Source organism: Manis pentadactyla, chromosome 2 (genome assembly GCF_030020395.1).
Source record: "Manis pentadactyla isolate mManPen7 chromosome 2, mManPen7.hap1, whole genome shotgun sequence".
Lineage (NCBI taxonomy): Eukaryota > Metazoa > Chordata > Mammalia > Pholidota > Manidae > Manis > Manis pentadactyla.
In genome coordinates, this window is record NC_080020.1 from 196,219,419 (window position 1) to 196,244,940 (window position 25,522).

At 37.9% G+C, this 25,522-nt stretch overlaps 1 protein-coding gene across 3 annotated transcripts in view; it reads right to left on the reverse strand.

The window, feature by feature from the left end:
• Positions 1-8,239: 8,239 nt before the first annotated feature.
• The window catches only part of STON1 (stonin 1), a 52,487-nt gene continuing 35,204 nt past the window's right edge, over positions 8,240-25,522 (reverse strand). For 2 of the 3 annotated variants that reach the window (XM_036925871.2, XM_036925872.2), the window contains 3 exons: positions 21,825-23,777; positions 16,738-16,940; positions 11,942-14,605 (listed from right to left, as the gene is read on the reverse strand). In XM_036925871.2, coding sequence (XP_036781766.2) covers positions 14,531-14,605; positions 16,738-16,940; positions 21,825-23,730 — 2,184 coding nt within the window. In that variant the 5' untranslated portion in view covers positions 23,731-23,777 and the 3' untranslated portion in view covers positions 11,942-14,530. Of the gene's footprint in view, positions 11,838-11,941; positions 14,606-16,737; positions 16,941-21,824; positions 23,778-25,522 lie in introns of those variants that run through there. The other variant, XR_005032777.2, reaches the window with a different exon arrangement.

The following is a 25,522-nucleotide window of genomic DNA, read 5'->3' on the forward strand; positions in this document are numbered from 1 at the left end:
GCAGAGAATTCCCTGGTTTCCTTCTTGTCTCTTGTATACAGGGCTAGGTGCTGGGGAAACTGTCAACCCAGAAACATCAACAGCCACAGATGAAAAAGAACAAAAGCCTCCTCTGTCTTTAGCCAAAGGACTAGGAAAGGAGCAGCAAGACAGAAAACTTTTAGACAAGTAACTACTTTACTTCAAACATCACAGAAAAAAATTGGCCCCCCACCCACCCCTGTCAATAAAGACTTCCACTCTTGCTCAGCTGCAAGGAAAAGCAGCCATCCCCACAAGTCATGAAGATCACATAAGATGCTTGGACTTGTTCTTCAACCAGCTATAATGAGGCATCCTTACCACCTGCTGGGGTGGTGTCAGAAAAGGCTGAGACTTCAATTCCTGCAGGGTGATAATGAGACCTCTCCCTTGCAGTGTCAGGGGAGACCATGTGGGAAGTAATAAGGCACCCATCCATATCCAGCCAGGATGATGTCATCAGAAGCCTGGTGGAGAGCCTGAACTTCCACTCTACCCAACAATATTGAAGAGATTCTCCCTCCCCTGGGGTGTCAACAGAGGCTGAGCAAGGAGCCCAGCCTTTCACGTCCTCTTAGCAAAAGTGAGATGGCTCTCTCACCTTTCTTCACCCTTTCAGTGTCAGAGGAGACCTGCTAAAACAGAAGATTTAAATAAGATACAGGGTCTCATAATAACCAAAATGTCCGAGATGCAACTGAAAATCATCTGTCATATCAAGAACCAGGATCTCAACTTGAATGAGAAAGGACAATCAATAGATACCAATATAGAGATGGTGACTAAGATGTTGGAATTATCTGACAAGGGTTTTAAAGCAGCCTTCATAAAAGCACTTTGACAAGCAATTAAGCAATCAACTTAATGAGTACTTTAAACAAATGAAAAAATAGGAAGTCTCAGCAAAGAAATAAAAGATACAAAGAAGAACCAAGTGGAAATTTTATAACTGAAAAATACAATAACCAAAATAAAAAATTCATTGGATGGGCTTGTTACGGCTTGAATTATGTCCCCCTGAAAAAAGGTATGTTGAAGTCCTAACTACCAGTACTGCAGAATATGACCTTGTTTGGAAATAGGGTCATTGCGGATGTAATTAGTTAAGGTAAGGTCATACTGGAGTACGGTGGGTGGGCCCTTAATCCAGTAAGACTGACATCCTTATTGGCAAAGGACAAAGACACAGAAATTAAACAGCCATGTGACAACAGAGGCAGAGACTGAAATGATTCATCTATGAACCAAAGAACACCAAAGATTGATAGCAAACACCAGAAGCTAGAAGAGGCAAGAAGGAAATTCTCCCCTACAGGCTTCAATGAGAATATGACTGTCAACATCTTGATTTCAAACATCTAGCCATATTTCAAATTTAAGACAATCAATTTGTTATTTTTAGTTACCCAGTTTATGGTAGTTTGTTGTGACAGCCCTAGAAAACTAATACGGGGCACAACAGCAGAATGGAGATGACAAAGGAAACAAACCATCAGTGAACTTGAAGATATAATAGAAATAACCTAATATGAACAGAAATAAAAACAGACAATCCAAATATAAATTGATTTCTCATCAGAAACCATGGAAGCCAGAAGGAAGTGGTCTGGAAAAAAAAAAGGGCTGAAAGAAAAGAACTGTCAACTCAGGATCCCATACTCATTGAAAAACCCTTAAAAAAGTTAAAATCAAAATATTCTCAGGCTTTTTTTTAAACTAAGATTATTTACCACAGCAAGCTACCCTAATAGAATGGTTAAAGGAAAGTCTCAAAATAGAAAGGAAATGATGAAAGAAGGAATATCAGGAAGAAAGAAGAATGAAAAGTAAAAAATGAGTAAATATAATTGACTTTCCTTGAGTTTTCTAGTATGTTTCAACAGTTGAAGCAAAAATTGTAACAATGCCTCATGTGGTTCTCAAATTCTGTTATTAATGGGAAGAAAATAAGGTTTCTTCAATTCACTGAAGCTGGTAAAAATGTTGACTGTGGTAAGTTATGTATGTATAATGCAATACCTAAAGCAACCCCTAAAAAAAGCCACACAAAGAATTACACTGAGAAATATTAAAGCTGAATCAAAATGGATTTCTGAAAAAAACAGACAAGTAGCCAACAGGGAGGCAGGAAAAAGAACAGAGGGAACAAACAACAAAAAGACAGGCACAAATCAGTACTGGTGAGGATGTGAGGAAAGTATAAAATTATGCAGCCACTTTGGAAAACAGTTCGGCAGTTTCTTAAAAGGTTAAATATAAAATCTACCATACAACCCAGCGATTCCACTCATACCCAAGGGAAATGAAAACGTGTCCACACAAATGCTTGTACATGAATGTTCATAGCAGAGCTGCTGACAATAGTGAAAAATAGTACTGATATGTACATGACCATAGATGAACATGGGCCAAAAACATGGATGAACCTCTGTAAATCCAGGAGAGGAATCCCGGGGCAAAATACCTCTAAAAACCAAAATCAGTCTAAGGGAGAAATAAAGTTTAAAACCTATTTATTGCTTACAAACTGCAGTCCAGGGCCGTCTCTCTCCTCTGCTCCTGAAGAAGTAAGCAAGCCAGCCCCTCCCTTTAAACTCTCAGGTTCAGACATGTTCTCGGTTACCCAGGTAATTACCCATTGACGTAGAGATGAACTTCTCTCCACCCCTGAGGATGTGCAAATGCACTAAAGCCAGGAGAGATACTCTGGAAATGTTACAATTTTACCCACAACCTCAAAAACAGAAAACAAAAGTGAAAGAAGCCAGAGACAAAAGGCCTTTATTGTATAATTCTGTTTACATCACACGTCCAGAAAAGGCAAATATACAGAGACAGAAAGATTAGTGGTTGCCTGGGGCTGAGATGAGAACAGAATTGAATGAAAATGGGCTTGAGGGATCTTTTGGAGGAGAAGAAAAGGTACTAAAATTGCAGTGATAGTTGTACAATTCTGTGAATATACTAAAAACCATTGAATTGTACACTTAAAACAGGTGATTTAAAAAGAAACATTTTTGGTTTTTTTAGTGAATAAATAGTGAGGTTTTATTTTAAATGATTCATACATGCTTTGAAAAAAACACTCAAGTATCTAATTGGAAAAATTAATATGTATTTGGTCAGACAATATGGTTTATGAGTTTTTCTGTTTATATGTATGAGAAATGTGAATGCTAGTCTAATCAAGTTACTACTTCCAAGATAGGAATATGAATTACAATACATAAACCCATTCATTAGTGTCTTGATTATTTTACCCAACTTAAAGGGTGGTCTACTGAAACTTTTACAACTTTAAAATAACATGATGGCAATTGGTCACATGACTGACTACAGGGGAAGGTTTCTTTTTAAATCCTCCTCCAGTACTGTTGGACTATCTCCTTCCTTTTACGGCACTTGAAGCTAGAGCATGTAGCTGTTTTTTTGTTTTTTTCCTGCCTTTTTTTTATTAAGGTATCATTGATATACAATCTTATGAAGGTTTCACATGAGCAACATTGTGGTTACTACATTCACCCATATTATCAAGTCCCACCCACACCCCTTGCAGTCACTGTCCATCAGCATAGTAAGATGCTATAGAGTCACTGCTGAGACACAGCTATTTAGGATGACATTAATGGATGATGTAATGGAGCCTTGGTAAAATTGATGCCCCCATGTCCATCCCCACAGAGATACCCGCTGCACTGGGCAAAGGCGAACTGGGGTGCTTTCTCCTGGACTGATGGTGGCGGCCTGCTTTCCCAATCAGCCTGCCTTTCTGTTTCCTAAGGCTGACACAACTCCTCTCTGCCCTCCACCCACAATGAGCTTTCATTTCTATAAATACATTATTACCTAAAAAGAAACTAATTTTAAATATTAGTCCTCAACAAAGCTGTTAAAATGTATCAGGAGAGGCTCTCTTCTGTGTGGTAAAATACACGTAACATAAAATTTGCCATCTTAACCATTTTTAAGCATATGGTTCAGTGACATTAAATATATTCACATTGTTGTGCAACTGTCACCACCATTCATCTTCATAACTCTTCTCATCTTGTAAAATTGAAACTCTGTGTCCATTAAACAATAACTCCCCATTTTATTTTGGATTTACATTTTATCCTTATGTGGGAAGGTCAAGGAAATTAAGAGTTTGGTATTGTTTCAAATGCAGGAAAATATCTCCAACAGCTACAATATGATTCCAAAATACTTTTAGCCAAACACAGTCTCACTTTACAACCAGGTAGGTGGTAGGTGCTTAAAAGCTAAAGATGCTTCCTCTTTGCTTTCAGCAGCTCTTGAAAACAAGATTAAATCAAATTTAAAAACAAACATTTAATCTTTTCAACCCTTTTCAAAGTATATTTGTAATTATAAGTATGATAGATTTTAAATTTCTTGAGGACCAAGGCTGTTTATTATTCATCCTCATGCCCCCAGAGTTTCTAGCATAGTAACTACAGTATGGAAAGCATTCACTAAACATTATTGATTTAAATTTATTGTTAAACTACTATGAATGGAATTTCTAGCCAATTTCTGTATAAAAAATAGAATTAAAATGCAACTATACTTAGGAGAAGTAGTGCATTGATCTAAATTCATCCTATAATTCATCCAGTGTTTTTTATTCAACATACACATCATAAGCTCTGGCTAAGGAATCAGCACCATAGCATTGACATTGATACTTACCATCACCTACCCACCACCCTTATATATGGTCCTCTTCTCAGAAAACAGGAAATCACTGAGGGCAGAAGCACCCCAATCAAAATTCCAGATGGAGGGGAAAAAGAAATGTATACAATTACAATATAATGGGATTATTACTAAAAATTACTTATGAGGAGCACCTAACCTGAAAAGGGAGGGTCAGGAAGGCTTCCTGGGGTGGGCACCCCTAAGCTTAGACCTGTGAAATGAGTAAGGGACAAAATAAAGGAGCAAGGAAGAGCGAGTGTTCGAAGGAGAGGATGCTGTACAAGCCAAAGCTTGGGGCCTAAGAGAGAACATGGTGGGTTTGAGGAAATGAGAGCTCTCTGGTGTGGCCAGAGGATAGAGAACAAGGCAAGCTGCGACAAAGCTAAGGCTGGCTGGCAAGTGAGAGCCAGATCGCCTGTTCTCCACTGACTGCAGCATGGAGGGTGAATCAGAGGACAGCCACACTGGAAGCGGAGACTGTCTGTGGGGTAAGGAAGTAGAGCAGCTCTGTGAGAAAAGCCTGCAGCAAAAGCAATGCCATGGGAAAGAACAAGATCTGCTCCTGATGCACACTCTTGCCTGGCACTCAATCATGAGGAGGTTTTGGGGGAAGGGGATGGAGCAGCCATCGATGGAGGCAAAGGCACTAAAAAGAGGATGATAAACACAATTTTACCCAAGGACACTTCTGGTCCCAGTGTGAGTTTAATATAGAATTTGTCCTTTTCCACAATGAGTACGAAGCAAAGCCTTTGAAAAGTGTTTCAGAAGGTCTCGAAATTATCCACTGGAGAGGCAGACTCTTGGCATTTAACAATATGTTCTTTCCTTGTCCTTTTTGTGGCACTTGAGAACCTCAGGGTGGAATTTTCTCTGAGCAGTGTGATATCAAAATAAAACCCTACAGAAAAGGATAAAATTGGGCACCATCTCCCACCCCCACACAGCCACTCAGATCCACAGTTTCCCTCTCAGAGATGAGAAGCAGGAAAAAAAAAGGCTAAATACTATAGGGTTCACCACTGGGTTTCCCCAATCAGAACATCTCTTTCTCTGTTAGAGGAGGTTGATAATCTCAGTTCCAAAATCACAAGAATGTCCCCATTTGGGTCAGGATAGTTGGTATTCAAGTATTAATACCAGTAAAGAGCATATAAATTGAAACACAAGACCAAAGTATTCAAGAAAACAAAATTAAATTTGGTCATAAAAGGTCCTTAAGGGAGTACAGACATCTACCTTCTGTGGGAGGGTAAAAAGTCTCTGAATCCAATTCAATTTTTGGAAAAGAAACTAAGAAATAAAATTTTGGATATATAGGCCTGCCTGCATCTGTACCCATAAACTCTGCCTTCCCTCCTACTACAGTGAGTGAACTGTTCATGCCCCCATCTACATCAGCCCCTCTGCTAGGGCTTCTGATGCCATCCCCTTTCCTCTAGCAATTTTCTCTCTCTCGCCTTCTGCACCATCAATTTCCTTTCACTATTGGAACACTTCCAACATGCAGAGACATCCCCCATCCACTGGTAATCCCAGAACAGAGAGGAGGCAGTCAGTTCTGCGTGTGGGCAGTAATGGCATGCATAGTTTGTAGAAATTTTATTTTATTTTAATTAAAATATTAACTTGAATACCCACTATTCTTTTACACAAAGAAACATCTTGGCCAAACACTTCTAACCCAGAAATGAAATGGCTCTACTTCAATGAATGAGGAAATCTGTAATCTTTGATACACCTAATACTTTAGAAGAAGACTCAAGGTTAAATGACCACATTATAATTTAAACTATCCTTCAAATATTCAAATTCTTAATACGAGTGTCAGAAACAGTCCATGAAAACCTCATTTCTAAATAAAGAATTTAAATACAATATGAAATTGACCAGAAGTCAGTCTTTCTATTATCACCATGTGCTAGCAGTGTCTAAGCAATGTCTGAGGCACAATGCCCTCCAACTTTTTATTGGCATAGTGTTATAAACAACTGCTGCAATTACTGTTGAGTTTTAATAATGCATATGTAAGCTTCACATGAGTACATTTTAATTTCTTAGCATTTGATAAACACTGTATTCTACATAGAATTTAATTTGGAAAACTCCCAGTTATACAGTTGGACTCAGGACACATGTGGACTCAGTTACACATACTCATTTTGAGAAATTAAAATAGTCCAGAATCATTCAAAATTGCTTCAGGTGTAGTTCTGGTCTCCATCCCCTTTGTTACTCCACATGCCTGGGTTTAAACCATAGATTCAAAAATCAACAATGATCATAAAGATGAAGAAACAAACTTGAATTACTTCCATTCTGTCATTCTGTGTGACTATTTGGAGTTGCTACTCATGTCTTTTAAATTCAAAAGAGTAAAACAGTATAAATGGCAACATAATATTTTTGCTTGGTAAGTTTTTTGGTCACTTTACACATGAAATATTTATTTTATATTTGAGAACTAATACCTTTAAAACTGAAGTTTCTTCTTCCATTTTAATCATTAATTGTTTTAAAACTAAGGAAGGAATCAAGAAAATATGACCTCACATTAGCAGTTGCTTAAATTGTACCTTTTGCAGATATTTTTATTTTATTAAAATTCACTTATTAGTTACTGGACTATTTACACAGAATGTTATTACACCAGACTGTGACAAAGAATCAAAGTACAAGCTGTTAGGTAAATATAAAACTACTGAATAAATAGTTGTGTTTTTTTTTATCTTGCAGGAACTTGGATGAATTTGCGAGTGTTCAAAAGATTGTGAAACCAGCAACTAGCTCATAATTATTCTGAATTTCATAACAAAATCTAAAGTGAGATCTCCATACCAACATGAAATGCCATGACTGGTGGAACTCAACCAAGAAAAAACTGTACAGCAAAACAAGAGGTGATTGAAACAATGGCTGAATTTATGTTGAAATACGTAATGCCTTCAACCCCACACACAGTCAATGAAAGCTCTGCAGAAATACAAGCTGGCACGTTCAAAGCACCTGTGACAGAAACAACACAAGATTCAGATGACATGGGGCTGAGATGACAAGGAATCAATTTCTCTAAGTGTTGACAATAAGGGAGAGAAGGAAAATATTGGCAAGAGGCACATCAAGAAGATTTTAAAAATTTTTAAAGAGACATTAGTAAAGATGAAGACCAAGACTTTGGTCTTAAGTTGGGAAGGGGTGTTAAAAAAGATCTCATCCTCACCAGCTACCGTCCCAATATTCATATTTACAGCAAAGTTCCTAAAAACACCACCATCCACTCGCTATTTCCACACCCACTTGAGTTGTCTGCCAAGGTCTCCAATGATTTCCGTGCTGCTAAATTCAATGGTCAATTCTTAGTCCTTGTCCTGTCAGCAGCATTTGAGGCAGCTGATTACATTTACTCTAGGTAGCTACTACTCCTCAGTCTACTTTACTGGATCCCCTTTGTTTTCCTGAGCTCTAACTTTAGAGTCCAAAGGCTCAGTTCTCAGACCACTTCTGCCCTTTATGTTCACTTCTAGGTGATCTCATCCAGCCTTACAACTTCATTACTGATATGTTTAAAAGCCACATTTCAGCCCAGCTCTCTCTTTCCTGCCTTGTATATCCAGTTGCTACCTAGTGTCTCCACTTGGATGTCTAATAGGCATCTCAAAGTTAACACATCCAAACCTGAATTACTGATCTTTCTTCCTAAATTTTCTTCTACAACAGTCTTCCATAAAAGACAGCTCCATTTTTTAGATGCTCAGGCCAAAAATCTGGGAGTCATTTTTGGTTTCCTTCTTTCCCTCACACTAGGAATCCAATCCAATCTACCAGCAAATACTATTAGCTCTGTAATTCAAATGGATTCTGAATCCACCCATTCTTCATCTCCCAGCACCACTCGTAGTCACCATCAGCACTCACCTGGGTTATCGCAATAGCCCTCTAACTGCTCTGTTCCTGTCCGTGATCCCCTTCTGTGTCCACAGAATCATAACACAAAGTTCATGTCACCCCTCTGCACAAAACCTACTGGCTCCCATCTGACTCAGAATACAATCCACAGTCCTTCCCACAGCCTACATAGTCCTTGTGATCTGCTCCCCTCACCTACCCATGATATCTCTGCTCTCTCCTCGAACCATCTCCTTGCTGACTCTGCTCCAGCCAGCTAGCAGCCATCTGCCCTCCTCAGTGCTCCTCTGAGAGGCTAAGCACACTCCCTGCCTCTGCACTAGGAGTTCCCTCTGCTGGATACACTCTTCTCTGGGAGATCTTTGTGTCTTGCTCCCTAACTTCTTTCATGTCTCTGCTAGAATGGCATCTCATTAGAGAGGACTTCCCTGACCAAACTGCCTAAAATAGGTTTCACCTGCCACTCTGTTATTTTTCTTTTCCTGCATAGCAATGATCACAACTTGGTATCTGTTTATTGTCTGACATCTCTCATTATTATATATCCTCTACAAGAACAGGAATTTACCATTTTGTGATTGGTTATCCCCAGCACCAAGAAAAATGCAGGCACATAGTAGGCACACAGTAAACATTAGAATCAGTAAGACAATTCATTGGAACAATGGTCACATAAGGTGTGAGGTCACAGGAGATGAAACAAAGGTCACATGAAGTGATTCAAAATGACCACTTGAAGCAGCCAGTGTCTTAAGCAAGCCTTTTGTACCTCAGAGCGTGGAAGACACCTTTGGGAAGGCCTCGTGTGTAGAGCCACATTCACAGACTTAGGCATGCTATAAGATTTGGGGGAACATATTGTTCTAACAGGCTTTGTAAGAGAATGACAACATGTTATGAAGAGAGTGCCCATTACTGATTTCTGAACAGGGTGAAACCTAAACAAGGTGAAGGTTTGTCCCTGTGTCCTGGTGGCATGGAATATTCTCCTGGAAGCATATATTTGCTTGTTCTTACCTAAGAACCTGAGAGTGCAATCCTGGTCTGGAGCTTTTAGAGACCACACTGACCTTGATACACGCAACTGAAGCTCAGAAGGCAAACAGGATGGATGCATTGTAGTATTTTTTTAATCTCTGAAAGTAAGCAGATTTAGAGTTAACTCTCATTAGAGAAAGGTTGTTTGAAAACCGTTGAGAAGGAAGGCACTATTTCCTGTCTCTGTAGTACTTAGAAATGTTTAGAGATAAAAGCATGGTATTTAAATCTTCAGGATGTATAAATTTGTATCCAACAACAGTTTTAGACAAGGCATTAAGAATACTTAAAGTGTTTGTCTACTGCATTAATTTTAATTATACTTCACTGGATTCACAATGCCTTGAAACACTTTACAAAATGCCCCCAAGATCTTTTATTAATCACAATGCAAGCACCACCAAATTCAAATGTGAGTTTTTAACTCTGGGTATGGGTAGCAGCTGCTTGCCTGCGAGCGCCCTCTTCTGTTTTAAGAGTTAACCAAAAATTTCAGTACACAGAGTTTACAGCAATTTTAGGCAGTACAAAATGGCTTTTCAGGGAAATGCCAACACACACAGTGATACTATTTTAATATGCTATCCTCCTACCTGAGGTTTGTAAGGCTGCTTTGGAGAAGGTAGATGAGGGAAAGATCAGAGTTCCAGTCTTTGATGTGTAATGGTGATTTGCATTTCTTCCCCAGGAAGCTCATAGAAATGAACTTTAATCTTTTAAAACCTGGGTAAATGAGTCTAATCTGTTTTTCTTTTCCTTACAGACAGAACATGAATTTAAAAGCATAATATTACCTGCAGCCTTTATTTAAGGTATTTTTTTGAAACTCAATTATTTGCTTTCTGGCCAGCAATTCTGCATTACTTTAAAATTTAATTTACAAATTCATATTTAATTGCCAGTTCTAAGAAGAAATGTATTAATACATTTATAATAAGAAAAAGCCTTTGCTTCATATAAACTGGGAAAATATGTGGGTCATTAGGTTTGAGCCCCATGAAACAGCTATCAAGAATGGTTAAATATTGACCAGTTCATACGGTTCAATCAAATATACCTGTGCTTTAGGACCCTGGGTGAAGGCACAAAGGTCCTCAGAGTGGAGTAGCTGCCAAAATGGGGGTGAGCCTGGGAAACAGCAAAATCTCGTGGAATCATCAGTGTTTGCACAAAGGGGTAGGGCAGTTTAGGTAGATTTGAAACAAAAGAGGTAAAGGATTGATGGGAATTTGAGGAATTTTGTTACAAATATCAGTTTGTGACACTTAGTCCTTCTGTTCTTTCTGCAGTAACAGAGCCAAAGTCAGCTAATTCCAACAGCTAAATAGTGCCTAAAAGTCTGGCCTCTTATCAAGTTTTATTTCCTGATACAGTTTTGAAATTTAACTTTAATAGTTAAATAAAAATTAAATTTCAACACATGGCAGCTTTCTTAGAAAAAGGGCAGGAGGAGAGGTTGTTAGATTGGTTTTTATAAGAGCTGATTTATCTTCATATTTTTTATGGCTCCCTCCCCCCAACACATACTTATCTGAAATATATTCACTACAATTGTATAAAAACAGTTTTCTAAACTTACAAAAATTGCTTTAAATGTATATCATTTCTATAATATTAGTTGCCGAAGTCTGAAAATTCCTTAGAATTCTCCTGTAGACAAAGTTTGTCCTGTTGTCAGGAAATTGTGAAAGACCGAATAGTAGGTGTCTTACTAGTTCACTAATCCAGGTATCAACATCTATCATTGTCAAGTTATTTTACAACTCTGTAAGTTTTAGAAAGCTGATAATAACACACATGATCCTGTATAGGGAATGCAAATTAATTACGTTGGGGCAGAGGAAATTCATTATTGATTATTGCCCTGTGGATAGATCCATTTTGCCACTACTCATAAATTCATTTCAGAATTCCTTATTTCCTATGTATGCCGCTGTTCTTTGAATTCTCCTTGGAACCAGTTGTAACATCTTACCAGTTTCCTCATTAGTTAATGAGTCAGGTAAAACCTTGGGCACATACACACATCTTCATGAGAGTAATGATTATACATCCTCTTTTAAAAATCATCCTTTAACATCACAAATTGTAGTTTGATGGGTTTTTTTTTCCAGGATGTGCCAAGATGTCATGTTCACTGGCTCCTTACTAGTGAGGCAGTATACATTTCCCTGACAGAAAGTCATTTTTAAGGTCATTGAAATTGATTTCATACCTTAAAAAAAATATCTCCAGACCTTGCAAAAGAAGATATAAGTTCATTGCACGGCAGGAATCATTTGAAATACATCTTTAATTTTAAAAAATCAATATGCAATCTACAAAATACTTTGTTACATGATTATTAAAGCTCAATCTGTTTCATATTTATACTGACATAAAATCATATTTTAAGATATAATAATACTTAGTCATCATTAAGGAAGGCCTTCTAACTGAATTTATAAGAAAAAAGGGCTGTACCTTAAGCACAGCTCCAGAATGAAAGGAACTAAAACCCAAGAACTAATACATAAATCAAGTCAAATATTTCAGACCTCATTTATGTGCTGGTGAGTATTTTTTTTTCCAGGCCTTTTAAATGGACAAACCATTTTTATTCCCATTAAGAAAAGGAAATGTCATTAAATTCAGATGTGTACAATTGATCAGGTAACCCTCAAGCCAGGAATTCATTTACACAGTTAATATGATCCTTCGACTGGTAAGGCAACCAGTCCGTAACAATTACAGAGAACAACTAGTCCCAAACTGGTCAACTCCTTGGAATTTTGCCATGTCAATCAAACAACTGACTCCAAACAGTCAGACTCATAAAGGGTTGATCTAAATTGACTAAATTAAAAATTTCCTCCCTTCCCAAACTTAAAAGCAGGGGGCTTTTTAGTTGTTTTGAGGATCATCATTTACTTTCTGGCAAAAAAGATTTTTCTTCTTAATTTATAAATCTAAGCAGAGCCTACTTGATTTTTCACTGAGAATACCACAGTCACATTTGACCTTCTGCCATTTCTGAGGTCAGAAGAATTGTATTAAAAAGCCTTTCCTCCCTACACAGAATGTTAATTTAATGCTAAGTAATGAATATTTAAAGTCCTAATAGATGTGCAAATTAACAATTATGCTGTAACACCCGCTGTTAATGCTATCAACCTTTGTATTGCTGCAGAAACTCAATTTCAGCTTTAGTCAGCCTTTTGTTGCTGTATTTCCAGCAATGAATTTTGCAATGTTCCTGAAGGCTGGATAGCTGGTGAGTAAATGACCCCAGTACCCCAGATACTGGGCAACCTCTGAAGCATAAGGGACAATTAATTGAACCCTTTGCTGAAATTATTTTAAGGTGTAAATATTCATTAAGTTCATCTGAATCAGTCTCTGAGTTTTTTATGGGCAGGGTGCCATGAAACAGATTTGAAAGGAATGGCAGTAATTAACCCAGCTGACATCCCTGGGATGTGGAGCAGCTTCAGGTCCAGACTGCCTCCATATTTGTTCTGAGCATGACTGAAGTCACTCCTGAATGTGCCACACCAGACAATGATGAAACATGGGGAATTTTTTTTTAAATAATGCCCACACATATTTGCCCTCCTATATACCAACAGTCTCAAGCATATGATATGATGAGCAATGCATCAAATGAAGTTAAAAAGAGCAATACCAACAGTCAACTTTTGCATTCTTTGCCTTTACAGTAAAATAGTAAAAAGCAATTAATCTGCTGATTGGTATAGACCATCATAAATGTTTGTTTTAATCTGTTTTTTGAACAGATTAATATGAGTGTAATACAACATTAAATCAAACATAAATGTCACCTCTTAGAAATCTAGGTAAAATAACCTAGTGTCTTTCATTCTGCTCATCATTAAAAAAAACAACTCTAAATTAGGCAGAATTGGCACAAACAGCATGCTAGCAGAACTAGCATAAAATAATCATAACATGATTTAGATTTCATCTCAAGAGAGGCTTGTGTTAATTACAAATAATACTTTATCAAAATAAATGCTTAGAGTCTGTACTTTTGGGAAACAATATTCATGAACTTTAAAAATTCATCTTTAATGTACATAAATATTTTAACTATTGTCTAATACTGAGATTCCATTTTGAAAGGAAACTCTCCAAGCAAGAGGCAGTATGTCTTAGTGACTTGTACTAAAATATGTATATCAATAGAAATAGGTTCTTTGTAACACACACCAGAATACGAATACATTTGGAAAATGATAATACTGTAGGGGAAAGACAGGTACCAAATATAACCAATGATCACTCACCAATGTAGTATGAGGACAGGAAGATAAATAATTCAAAATCACAGATACGTCCACATCTCTATTTCAGCCTGTGGTTTCAACATCATTTCACACCTAGCCACATTTCAGAGCTGAGCAAGAGGGAAAATGGTGTATTTCTGTTTATGTCTCCTTTTATTACCTCACCTCCAATAAAGGTGCTAATGTAGCCAGAACAGATAGGGACTGGAGGATAATAAATATGGCATCTAGGTAATGCAGAGTACAAATCAGCCACTAAGTAATCAAAAGTCAAAAATCCTTAAGCCAAGATGGCTATCGGGTCACACACTGAGTAACTGTGTCTTTGATTTTCAATAGTAAGTAAAACATGATGCAAACTATGCACACATTTTAGATCAAACCCCTAGGGCACAAGCATATTAAAAGCATAAAATATAGATTGTTCAGTTTCAGGTTTAAACTCTAAATACAGCCATTGGGCCTGCCCTAAGCCCTCTATTTAGAAGTCATTGCCACTGGGTAGTAGCAGAACTCTGGGTGGTTTCTGTGAATTACATATCTGAAAAGTGGGTCGTCAGCATTCACTCTTGCCACTCCTACTGAGTCACGCAGTCACCAGCTGTATCTGGGTCCTCTCCATCGATTTTAATCCACTTCTTTTCTATTTCAACCTGTTCAGCAAAAGCCAAAGATGGGCAGCATTAACAAAGGCCACACAGCACTACCACGTGTTCAGTACTATTTCCTTCAGGAGTTGAGGACTGCAACCACCTTGTCCTTTGGACACAGGCACAGCCCCTCCACCCTGCCATGCTGGCTCCACAGTGGGACACTCTGTTCTCCTTTTGAGCAACAGACCTACCCAAATCCTTCCCTCTAGCATCAAATCTTGAAGAGGACTGAAACTTTCCTCTCTTCTAAGTCTAACACAGGTTTTATAAAAGGTGGACAGTATACATATATTGATAAGACAAAAAGAGATGTTGCTAGACATGTGATCAATTATGCCCCCAAGTATCATATACCTAGCTTTTGACCTACCTGAGACTTAACAACAGACCCTAAATCATCTCTCTTATTAAAACAAACTAGTTTACAATCTAGTAAACCAGCTTGGCTGAACCATTTGCCTACCCCTCATCTTTTTCATCTTGCCTAAAAATTACCTCCTCACGGAGACCCTCCTGGACCACTCTAGATAAGGAAGCCCTCCATCATTCTCTATCTCGTTAACCTATTTTAATCTCTTCTTAGAATCTGTCACTATTTGGAATCATATTACTTATTTGTTTATTAATTATTTTCATTCCCTCACTAGATGGCAAGCTTCCTGAGGACAGGGACCTCTTGCTCACCCTTTTGTCCCCAGCATCTAGAGCAGCCCCTGGCACTGTCTAGTTGCTCAATAAATATTTATTCAATGAAGGACAACATTTTGAAACTAACTACTACCAAGTTCAGATCAATTAGTAAATGCTATGAAAGCTTTGTTACATATTTTTGAGCTGTCCTCTAAAACTACATGAAACTGGCACAATGCATAAATAGGAAAATAGGTATAAATGAAGTCTCCATGTATACTTGACCCTCATTTCAGTCACACATAATACTTATACACCTAGTGCTACAGGTCAGTTCCCCAAGAAGCAGACTGAGATGGAGATTGGTGTGCAGAAGGTTTACTGGGGCGTGTCAGTGGGGTTGACACCTGTGGGAAAGGCAAGGGAAGGAAGCAGAACAGGAAGAGAGAGAAGTAGGGCTGCAGTGCAGTCACAATAAGGCTTCAGCTGATCCCCAGGCAGAGCTGAAGCTAGGGCAGCCCTGAAGAGTCACCCCAAGTTGAGGGATCTTTTATACAGCTGCATCCACCAGCCACTGGACACAGGCTGCCCCAGGAAGGGGGCATGACCTGGAGAAAGGCAGCTGTCCTCAGCCAGGGCAATTCCCAGCTGCGGGGAGAATAAGTTCTTCAGTCCCGAAGGGGCTGCACAGGACAGCACCCACAATCATTAATTTTATCAAAAGAAAACAAAATCTCTAGACACAAACATATAGGATTCTAAACCAATGGTCAAAAATAAAAATTGACTTACATTATATTATACAAACACCAGTTGGTGTTGATGTCTTATAAAATCACAACATTTCAAGATATTATAGGAAACATGTGACAGAGGTTATCTCTATATCTACTAACTTTGAATATGAGAAGGAAAAGTGAGTTTAGAAACAAGTGCAAGTCACAATTCTGGCACAAGAATGTAGAAGAGTTGATGATGGACATTTAAAATTGTTGTGATAGAGTTAACTCAGCATTTCCCAAAAGGTGCTCTACAGGATACTAGTCCAGAAGATATTGATAGGTGTTTTACATGCCATAGAGACAAGATTGCATTATTAATGAGTTGGAAGAAACTGTACCAAGCTTAAGTTCCTTTAGTGAAGAAGTTATCAGAGCCTTCATTTAACATTAACTTAATATATGACATTTCCCAACTTATTTTTTTCTTGGATCACTATATGGCACACATACTCCATAGAACAAAGCTTGAGGATGGTATTCTAACGTAATTTTTATTAAAAGTATCTTTTGAAATATGAATTCTCTTTTAATGCTTTGTTTTTCATTAAGAGCTAAATTAGTATGTGACATTGTGTGCTCAGCCTCCTTTCCCAAGTCAGTCACACACACACACACACACACACACACACACGTCACTTAAGAGGGCAAAGCAAGTATCTAAAGCCAAATCAGTCACAGCTCTGGAAGCCCGAACTTGAATCAAAGGGCTCTGCAGTATACCTGCATATTGTAGCAAGCTCGCTGATGAATATGTTTCTGTGGCTGGACATCACTCTCCACCCCCAGAGACTTGACCTCTGTCCTTGAGGCACTGGTGTCAAGCATCCCAAACTGAATAGTAGCAAATGGATACCAGTCAGAGGGAATTTCTTGGTCTGATCCAAGTTCTAGTTTGTATGACAAACAATGGGGATGATCAGGACCTTGAAGAAAAAAAATCAAATGGTCAAAGTGTTTCAATGGCCATCAAACATTTCTCTGGAATGTAAGAGATACTCATCCCTCTCTTTAATAAGCAATTCCATTAGCACTATGGCAGTATACATTCCATTTAAACAATATACCATCAAAATTCATGATTCTGCATTAAGTAGAGGGAAATCTGTGTTAAAAGTACTAGCTTTAAAATAAGTATAATTTTATTACTACATATGTACATATATTAACTCCTAAAAATGTTTCAATTAGGCGTATGCTGTTTCTTTAATTAAAACATGAATAATATTCATATTAAGAATCATTATTTGGCTATAATGTAGATAGGATCTGTAAAAAACAAAAAATTTTTAAAAACATCTTAATCTTAAGTAGACTGAATAAGCTCTTACAATAATTCCTGATTTATTCATTTTTCTTACCACTCTGTTTATTGATAGGTAATACAAAGGTAAACTTCAGCCCAAATTAGGTCACATCATAAAAAATTCTGATTTTTTAAAAGTTCAACTTAATGAAATATTATTACATTACAGAAGCTACTCTAGGCAAGATTTATTTTTTCAGTAGAATAGATTTATTTTTTACTACGGTAATTCTCTTACTCTCCTTAAGCTTTGACTGGAACACATGTATAGTGGAGATGGGCATATTGGCTTTCAGTGTTTCAATCTAATATTTGTTTTCACTTAATTCTACTTGCCACGTATTAAGCATGTACTCTGTACCAGGCTAGGCTTTGTGCCAGACCCAGGGATGTTGCCTACATGCAAAGATTTTAAGTGGGGTCATGTAACCTGTGTGTGTGTGTGTGTGTGTTATAATAAAGTAAATATCTTCAATGTAATCACTGTAGTAACTCCACAAATGTTCTATGATTCTAATGCCTTGTCCACAGCATCCAGATATACAGTGCAGAATCTTTACTTAAATAAATGTATGAGATGACAGTAATTTCAAAACCCAGATTAAATTACTTTACCATTGACATAGCTTGAGAAAGAACATTTCCATCAGAATATAGCTTCAGGCACAAAAACAAGAGTTTAAAGGATTTCACTTAATTCTTAAAAGATAAATTGCCTTTCATTCCTTACAACCCATCTCTTGTAGAGCAGCTAATAGAATTCTAAGGCTGTAAAAGGCCTTAAGAAGTCATTAATCAATTAACCAACAGATGCTCATTAGCCACCTCCACCACTTACATGTAGAGTACAACAATGGTGGCCTCTGAGGTGCTCTCAGCTGCCCAGCTCACTGCAGGCAAGTGATAACTTAACTCATACATACCTAGGGGAGATTCCACAACCCATTATTCTTTCTAGGCTTCTGTCTGCAGCTGAGATACAGTAAATTCATTTAAACTTAATCCACGCACTCTTTAAGTCATTTGTGGCACAGTGGTTAAAAATACAAACACTGGGCCCAGACTGCCCAGGGTCCAGTCCCAGTTCTGCTACTTCATAGCTGTGCAGTCCTCTCTCAGCCTCAGTTCCCCATCTGAAAATGGGGATGCTGATGGTGATGTTGATAACAACAGAGCCTTCCAGGGCTGTTGTGAGGATTACACAAACCAGTTGGCAACTAGAGCCATGGTGTTCTACAGTGGTAGAGAAGGGCTGGACATAAATGTGATTACTTTGCAAAGTGCTCTTTGATTATAAATCCAATATTACTATTAAATTACTATAATTTTACTAATGAAGGCAACTGTGAATTCTGTACTTTTAGAGCTGAAAATGATTTTGGAGATGATCTAATGTGATATTCACATTTTAAAGGAAAAAAATCTTTTCAAACTTTTGCAATCAAAATTACCCAAGCTGAGGACCTACCACTTCAAAAATGTTAGAAACACAATCTTTCTAGCTGCTTTTCTAAAACATTGGTAAAAGATAAAGGAGAGCATTTTTCTTTGTACGTTTTCTAGCATATTTTTTCTGGCTTTTAAAAACTCTAAATACTCTACAAAGTTTAATGACACACTCCCCCTTTAGACTTTATCTCCATAAGGAGAGGTATCATGTCTGCCCCTAGCTCACTGTCTGGCACGTTTGGGGCTCAATGGGTATTTATCAAATTTAGGAATAACAAATAAAATGAAAGTCATATTATCCATGTCATTGCTATCAGGCAGGGGGCACTCTTGAGCTTTGGTAATTGTTATTCTATCACCATAACTTAAGACTGGGAACACAAATCTCAAAATGTAGTTAGGTCCAGTCAATATCCAGTCCCTTTTGAACCAAAATATTTTTTTCACCATCTGCAACTAAATTGTTGAGAGTTGGAGGATGAATGGTAGGAGGGTGACACTAGTGGAGAAGGAGAGAGCAGCCAAGGTGCTAAAGATAGAGCAAAAAAAAAAAATAAAGGGAAGTTATATGTAAAATTTGGTAAAATTGGAAGGGTAAAGAGAGATATATTACTTGACCCTCACCCATTTCACTTCCCTTTCTAATTCTGTGTCACCACTGCACCTCGTTTGGCTAACCAGCGTTCTCAGCGGTCCTCTTTCTCTTCTCCTTCTCGTTCTTCATCTTCTTCCTCTCTCTCCCTACCTTTTCGCCTCCAACCCTGCAACAAAGCCTGTGCTCAGGAAAGTCCACGTTCCTCTGTAGTCATTCACACCATAGTCTGAATGAACTATCTGTGCTACATGCCCACATAGTTCAACTATTGTTGTAAAATGAAAGATTTGCCCACTGTTAAATATTAAGCATTTCCATGCTAGTATAAGAGATGTTTAAGGACCAGCAGCTGCTTCTACCTCTCTTGAAATCATATCTAAAAGGAAGATCAGTCCTGATCTCAAATATCCACAGGAGGAAAGGCACTAATTAAGAGCATTTTTTTTAGTTAGTGCATAGTAAATTAGTTCATATATTCTCTTCAAGTTTCCATTATATAAATATTTTTTCTAACAGTACAGTTGTTTCAGAAACTAGCTTGAAAAGGGTAATGTTTCAAAGACTTTTTAAAATATCTCTGTTCTCTAAATACCTGATTTTAAAATTGTATAGAAAAACAGGGAAACATTCTAAGACCAGCAGCATTGGCATCACTTGAGCAAAAGTGGGAAACACAGCTTGGGGGAGAGGCAACACATGCTGAGTCAGAGTCTACATTTAAACAAGGTGATCCTTTGCACATGAGAGTTTGAGGAGCACTGCCTTAGGACAAAGATTTCCTCCCTGCCTCAACCTTACTCTTTCTCTGCCTCTACTCCAGAGGCAGATTGCCAGACACCCTTCAACTCTTTAAATTACCCTCCCCTAAGTCCATAATGGTGAAACCATATGACAGGGCTACATGATCCCAGAAGTGTCCTGCCCCAGCCCAGCTCAGAGCCCTGCCTTCCCCACCAGACTCTACCTGACAGCCCCACTGCCTTTTCCCTGGGCCTTGTCTTTATACATAGACCTGAATAAAGCAGCTTTGATTCCGAAGGATTTGTTAGTGAATCATCACCATATAATTGACTGGAATGTTCGTAAAACTTTATTCTGTGTGAGCCTGGTGCTATGACAGTCTTCCAGAAGAATTCCTGAAGGCCATGATCAAGTCCAGCCAGCCTCTCTGAGAATACCCACTTTTGTAATTTGATCTCAGTGAGCTCAACTACTAGTAAACAGGGATGGGAGGACAATAAGAGAGCTGTAGGAAACACAGGAATAGACAGAGAAGGGAGGAAAGATCTCTCCCTAAGGGACCATGACAGGTTCCACAGGAGAGATGTCAGGTCAGCGGTTTTCAACCTTGGCTGCAGGGGGGGGACCTTTTACAAGTACTTAAACCCAGGCCACTCCCCAAGAGACTCTGATTTAACTGGTGTGGAGTAGGGGCTGAAGAAGAAACACTGCTACAGGGCCACCCTGAATAAAAATGCTTCCCCTGAAGTCCACAGCCTGGAGAGCTCTAAGAAGAAATTATATTTCCTTGAAAGCCTAGACCAGTTGAGAGCTATTTGGAAGCTGGGAGAAGATCTTACTCATCTTTAGCCCCACCACTTGGTGTGGCACTTGGTATATAGTAAGTGCTCAATAATGGTTTGGGTGAATGAATGAATGCATCAACTCAGATCCACCCAATTTGCCCCTAACTTAGCTCTATAGGTCAGTGTCCCACAAGAAATAACTGAACTAAAATAGGAGCAGTCCTAATTTCAAAATTTGTTTTGCTCTACTGTATTACAGCCACTACTAATTTACTATTCTAAAATAAATGTGGTACTAAGACTGTCTTTTCAAAGTTCTGAATTTCTAGATTCATTGTTTATTTTTGCAAAAATTTAAAATGTTAACTAAATTTTTAATGCTTAGGTTGTGTCTACCTAATTCTGAAACAACTAGTCAAGATGGTCAAGTTGGTTGATTCAGCTAAAGAAATCAGTTTGGGTGACAATGAAAGGCAGTCTTATTTCATAAAGAGCAGGGAATAAAACCTAAGGAGGAAGTGGTACTCACAAAGAATATTAAAAAGTTCAGGTATACTCATGACAGACTTTAAAGGGTAATTAGGGAATCTAAGCTATAAGAGCAATATTAGTATTTGAGGTTGATGGTTGATATCAAGAAGTCCAAGTAGAAATTTTCCCTTGGTGCCACCATCCACACAAAATCCTAGCATAAGATGGTATTTCCTAAGGTATTTTTAAAAAATTGTTTTAAGTTAAACTTATCTGGCAGAAATAGGCACAAGGGGAAAAAGTCACTATTTGACTAAATGCTCTATCTCCCACCCAGCAGTGTACCCATGGCTTCAGCTGACTGAAGTTACCATTTATCTCAGCCTGGTTTCAACCCAAGAATTAGAGTGAAAACATTTAAGCTATTTCACATGACATTCAATTTGGGATGTTGAGTATTTACTTGAATTTTTATCAGGAAGCCGTTCTATCTTCCACACCACAGCCCGATAGGCACTCTCATATTTTGCTGACCCCACAGTGACCTGTATGACAGGTTCAGACTCAGGTTCATGTAAACTTCCCAGACATGCCCGGCGGTTCATTTTGGCTTTCAGGGACTTCTGCCTCTGGAGGTTCATGGTCCAGAGGGCCTTGATCCACTGAGATGGGACAGGAAAGTGTATCATTATGTTGTCACAGGACCACAAGGAACTGGTGTGGGATGGTCTCTGGGCCAATGGGGCCATGTTGACAAAGGCCTGAAGTTCCACATATGCCCCCTGGACAACCACTAAAGACTTCAGGGAAAAGGGAAGATCTTGCCCATTATACAAAGTCTTGAAACGCATTATCTCAAACCGGCAGGCATCCAAAGGTACAAACTTAATGATTCTTGATTGCTCAAATTCTTGTGTCTTCACACACTTATGAAAATGATAGTCAAGAATATCAATCCCTTTCCTTTCTGGGTCTTTTTCAAAATAGCATTCATTTTGCTTCTGCAGCTCAAGGTCATTCAAGGTTAAAAAGCATTCGGTATTCCCATTCACAAAACAGAGGCAACAGATTTGAGTTATCACAGTGCTTTCGACCAATTTTCCTTCTTTAGTGATTTTACCCCAAAAATTGTCCACAATTTCCAGGGAAATTTCTTGTTCCTCATAGTTCTTTTTTGATTTTGAAACTGATGGCAGCTTTGTCAGCTCCTCCTCCACAGTAGTCAGAAAGTCAAGGAAGTCATGGTACTCTGGGGACCCCAACTTCAGCATCTGTTCTATGTCTGGTTCATGAACTACTTCTGTTTTAGAATGGTATTTCCTTTTTTCTGTGTAAGACACATGTTCAATCTTCACAGTATGGATTTTTCCTGCCACACTAAAGTTCTCAACTTTGGGTTCAGAAAGCCTGCAATGTGAATCAAGCTGGAACTCTTTGAATGGTTTTTCTAGCCCCTTTTCATAATACATTTGCAAAATTCCACCAGGCAAGACTTTTAGAAAAATTGGTCCCCACTGGCGGGAAGACATCATGTTCTTCTTCTCAGGAATTCTCAGCATGAAAGACCATCCAGTTTTTGGCTGACTCCTGAACAGCATGTGGGGAACAAAGGAAGAGACAGTGTCTTCAGCATACAGACATTGCATAGATAAATTTCCAAATGAGTCTTCGTTCTCAGCTGATTGAAGATGTTCAAGCTTTTCACAGATATAGTTGAGTGAACATTGATTTAAGCTTTTTTGATCAATAGGCACCTCTTTGTCTCTTGATGGCAATGTCTTTCTGCTTCCTGGAAGGTCAAAGGTGAACTGGGAAACAATGCCTTCATCTTTCCAAAACGGACTTGAAAAAGCACAGTCCTCCTGAAAATATGGAAACTTGGGAGCATCACTCTGGAACCCTAGGCTTTCGGCTTGGTGAGGGCTAATTTCATCTGGATGTGCACATGAGTGGTCTTTGGGTAAGGAAGCATGGGATAAACAGGTTGGTTTAGTAGGCAGTAAGGAAGAATCTCCTCCTGGTGTTGTGAGTGGACTGTTTGAAGATGATTCTGGAATAGGATAAAGCACATGAGTCCCTGCTTTGGGGATGCCAGGAATACCTGGGAAGTCTTTGGTGGGTGTAGAAAGAGGAGAATTACTTGGAGGACCTGGACTGAAGTAACAGTCTATAATGGGAGAGGAGAGAGGGGTACTGCTGGTGGAGGAAGATCCACTTGGAAGTTCCTTAGGCCCAGAAAGATTCAGCTTAAGTCCATTTGGCCTACAGATGCCTTGATTCTCCACAGGGAAATTTTTTGACTTTTGAGAAGATTGAAAAGTGAGGTCATCATCAAATGTGACCCAGTTGCTTGGGTTTGTGGAGCACATCTTTGGGATCAGATTGTGATCTTGTCAATGAACTTGATGCGTTCTGTCTATAAAAGGGAAAGAGAAAACAAGAATATAAAATGAAGGGAACAAATTCAAGTTACTTTAGTTCTGAGACATATGTAGATTTAAAAGCATCCAGATTTACAGGTTAACTGAGTTCCAAGAAATGCTTAAAAACTGTAACACTTTTGGTGGTTGAATGGATTTAAAAAAAAAATCTAACTATATGCTGTTTACATAAGACTTATTTTATATTTAAAGACACACATAGGCTGAAAATGAGGGTATGAAAAAGATATTCTGTAGAAACAGAAACCAAAAGAGAGCAGGATATCCATACTAATATCAGACAAATACACTTTAAGTCAAACACTGTCATAAGAGACAAAGAAGGACATTATATAATGATAAAAAAGATCAAGTCATGAGGAAGATATGATATATAAACCCAACATCAGAGCGCCCAAATATATATAGCAAATATTTAAAAACTAAAGGGAGAAATAGACAGCAATACAATAATAGTAGGAGATTTCAATATCCACTTTTACAATGCATATAACATCCAGATAGAAGATCAGTGAGAAAATAAAGGACTTATAGATCAAATGTACCTACCAGACACATAAAGAACATTCCACACAACAGCAGAATATACATTCTTAAGCACACAGAGAACATTTCTCCAGGATAGATCACATTTTAAGGCACAAAACACATCTTAACAAATTTAATAAGATTGCAATTATACTAAGTATCTTTTCCAACCACAAAAGAATGAAACTGTAAATCAATAGCAAAAGGAAAACTGGAAAATTCACAACTATGTAGAAATTAAACAATACACTTTTGAACAACCAATGGGTCAAAGAAGAAATTGAAAAGGAAACTGGAAAGTATCTTGAGGCAACAAAAATGAAAATAGAGCATAACAAAACTTATGGAATACAGTAAAGGCAGTAGTATGTCAAAGAGGGAGAGTTAATAAACACCTGGAGTAAAAAAGAATGAACTCACAACTTAACTTTGCAGCTCAAAGAATTAGAAAAAGAAGACATACTAAGCCCAAAGTTAGCAGAAGAAAATAAAAAGATTTGAGCAGAAATAACTGAAATAGAAAATAAAAACAGAAAAAAAAACAATGAAACTAAGAGTTGGTTTTTTGAAAAGATCAACAAAACTGACAAAATTTTAGCTAGTCTGAGAAAATACTCAAAATCAGAAATGAAAGAAGAGACATTACAACTAATGTCACAGAAATAGATGATTATTATGGACTGCTCTAAACAATTTCATGTCAACAAACTGGATAACCTAGAAGAAATGGATAAATTCATAGAAATATATATCTAACAAAATTGAAATATAAATAAATAGAAATCTGAACAGACCTATAATTAGCAAGGAGATTGAATTGGTAGTCAACATCCCTCACACCCCAAAAAATCACTGTGCCAGATAGCATCACTGGAGAATTCTACCTAACCTTTAAAGGGGAATGAACATCAATCATTCTCAAACTATTCCCAAAAACTGGAGAAGAGGAACTACTTCCATACTCATTTTATGAGGCCAGGATTATTCTGATACCAAACCCAAAGATAAACAAAAAAGGAAACAGCAGTCTAATATCCTTTACAAATATAAATGCCAAAATCCTCAACAACATACAAGCAAAACAAATTCAACAGTAGACTAAAAGGATCACACACTATTCAAGTGGAATTTACCCTTGGGATACACAGTTCAACATATGAAAATCAGTCAATGTGACATACCATATTAACAG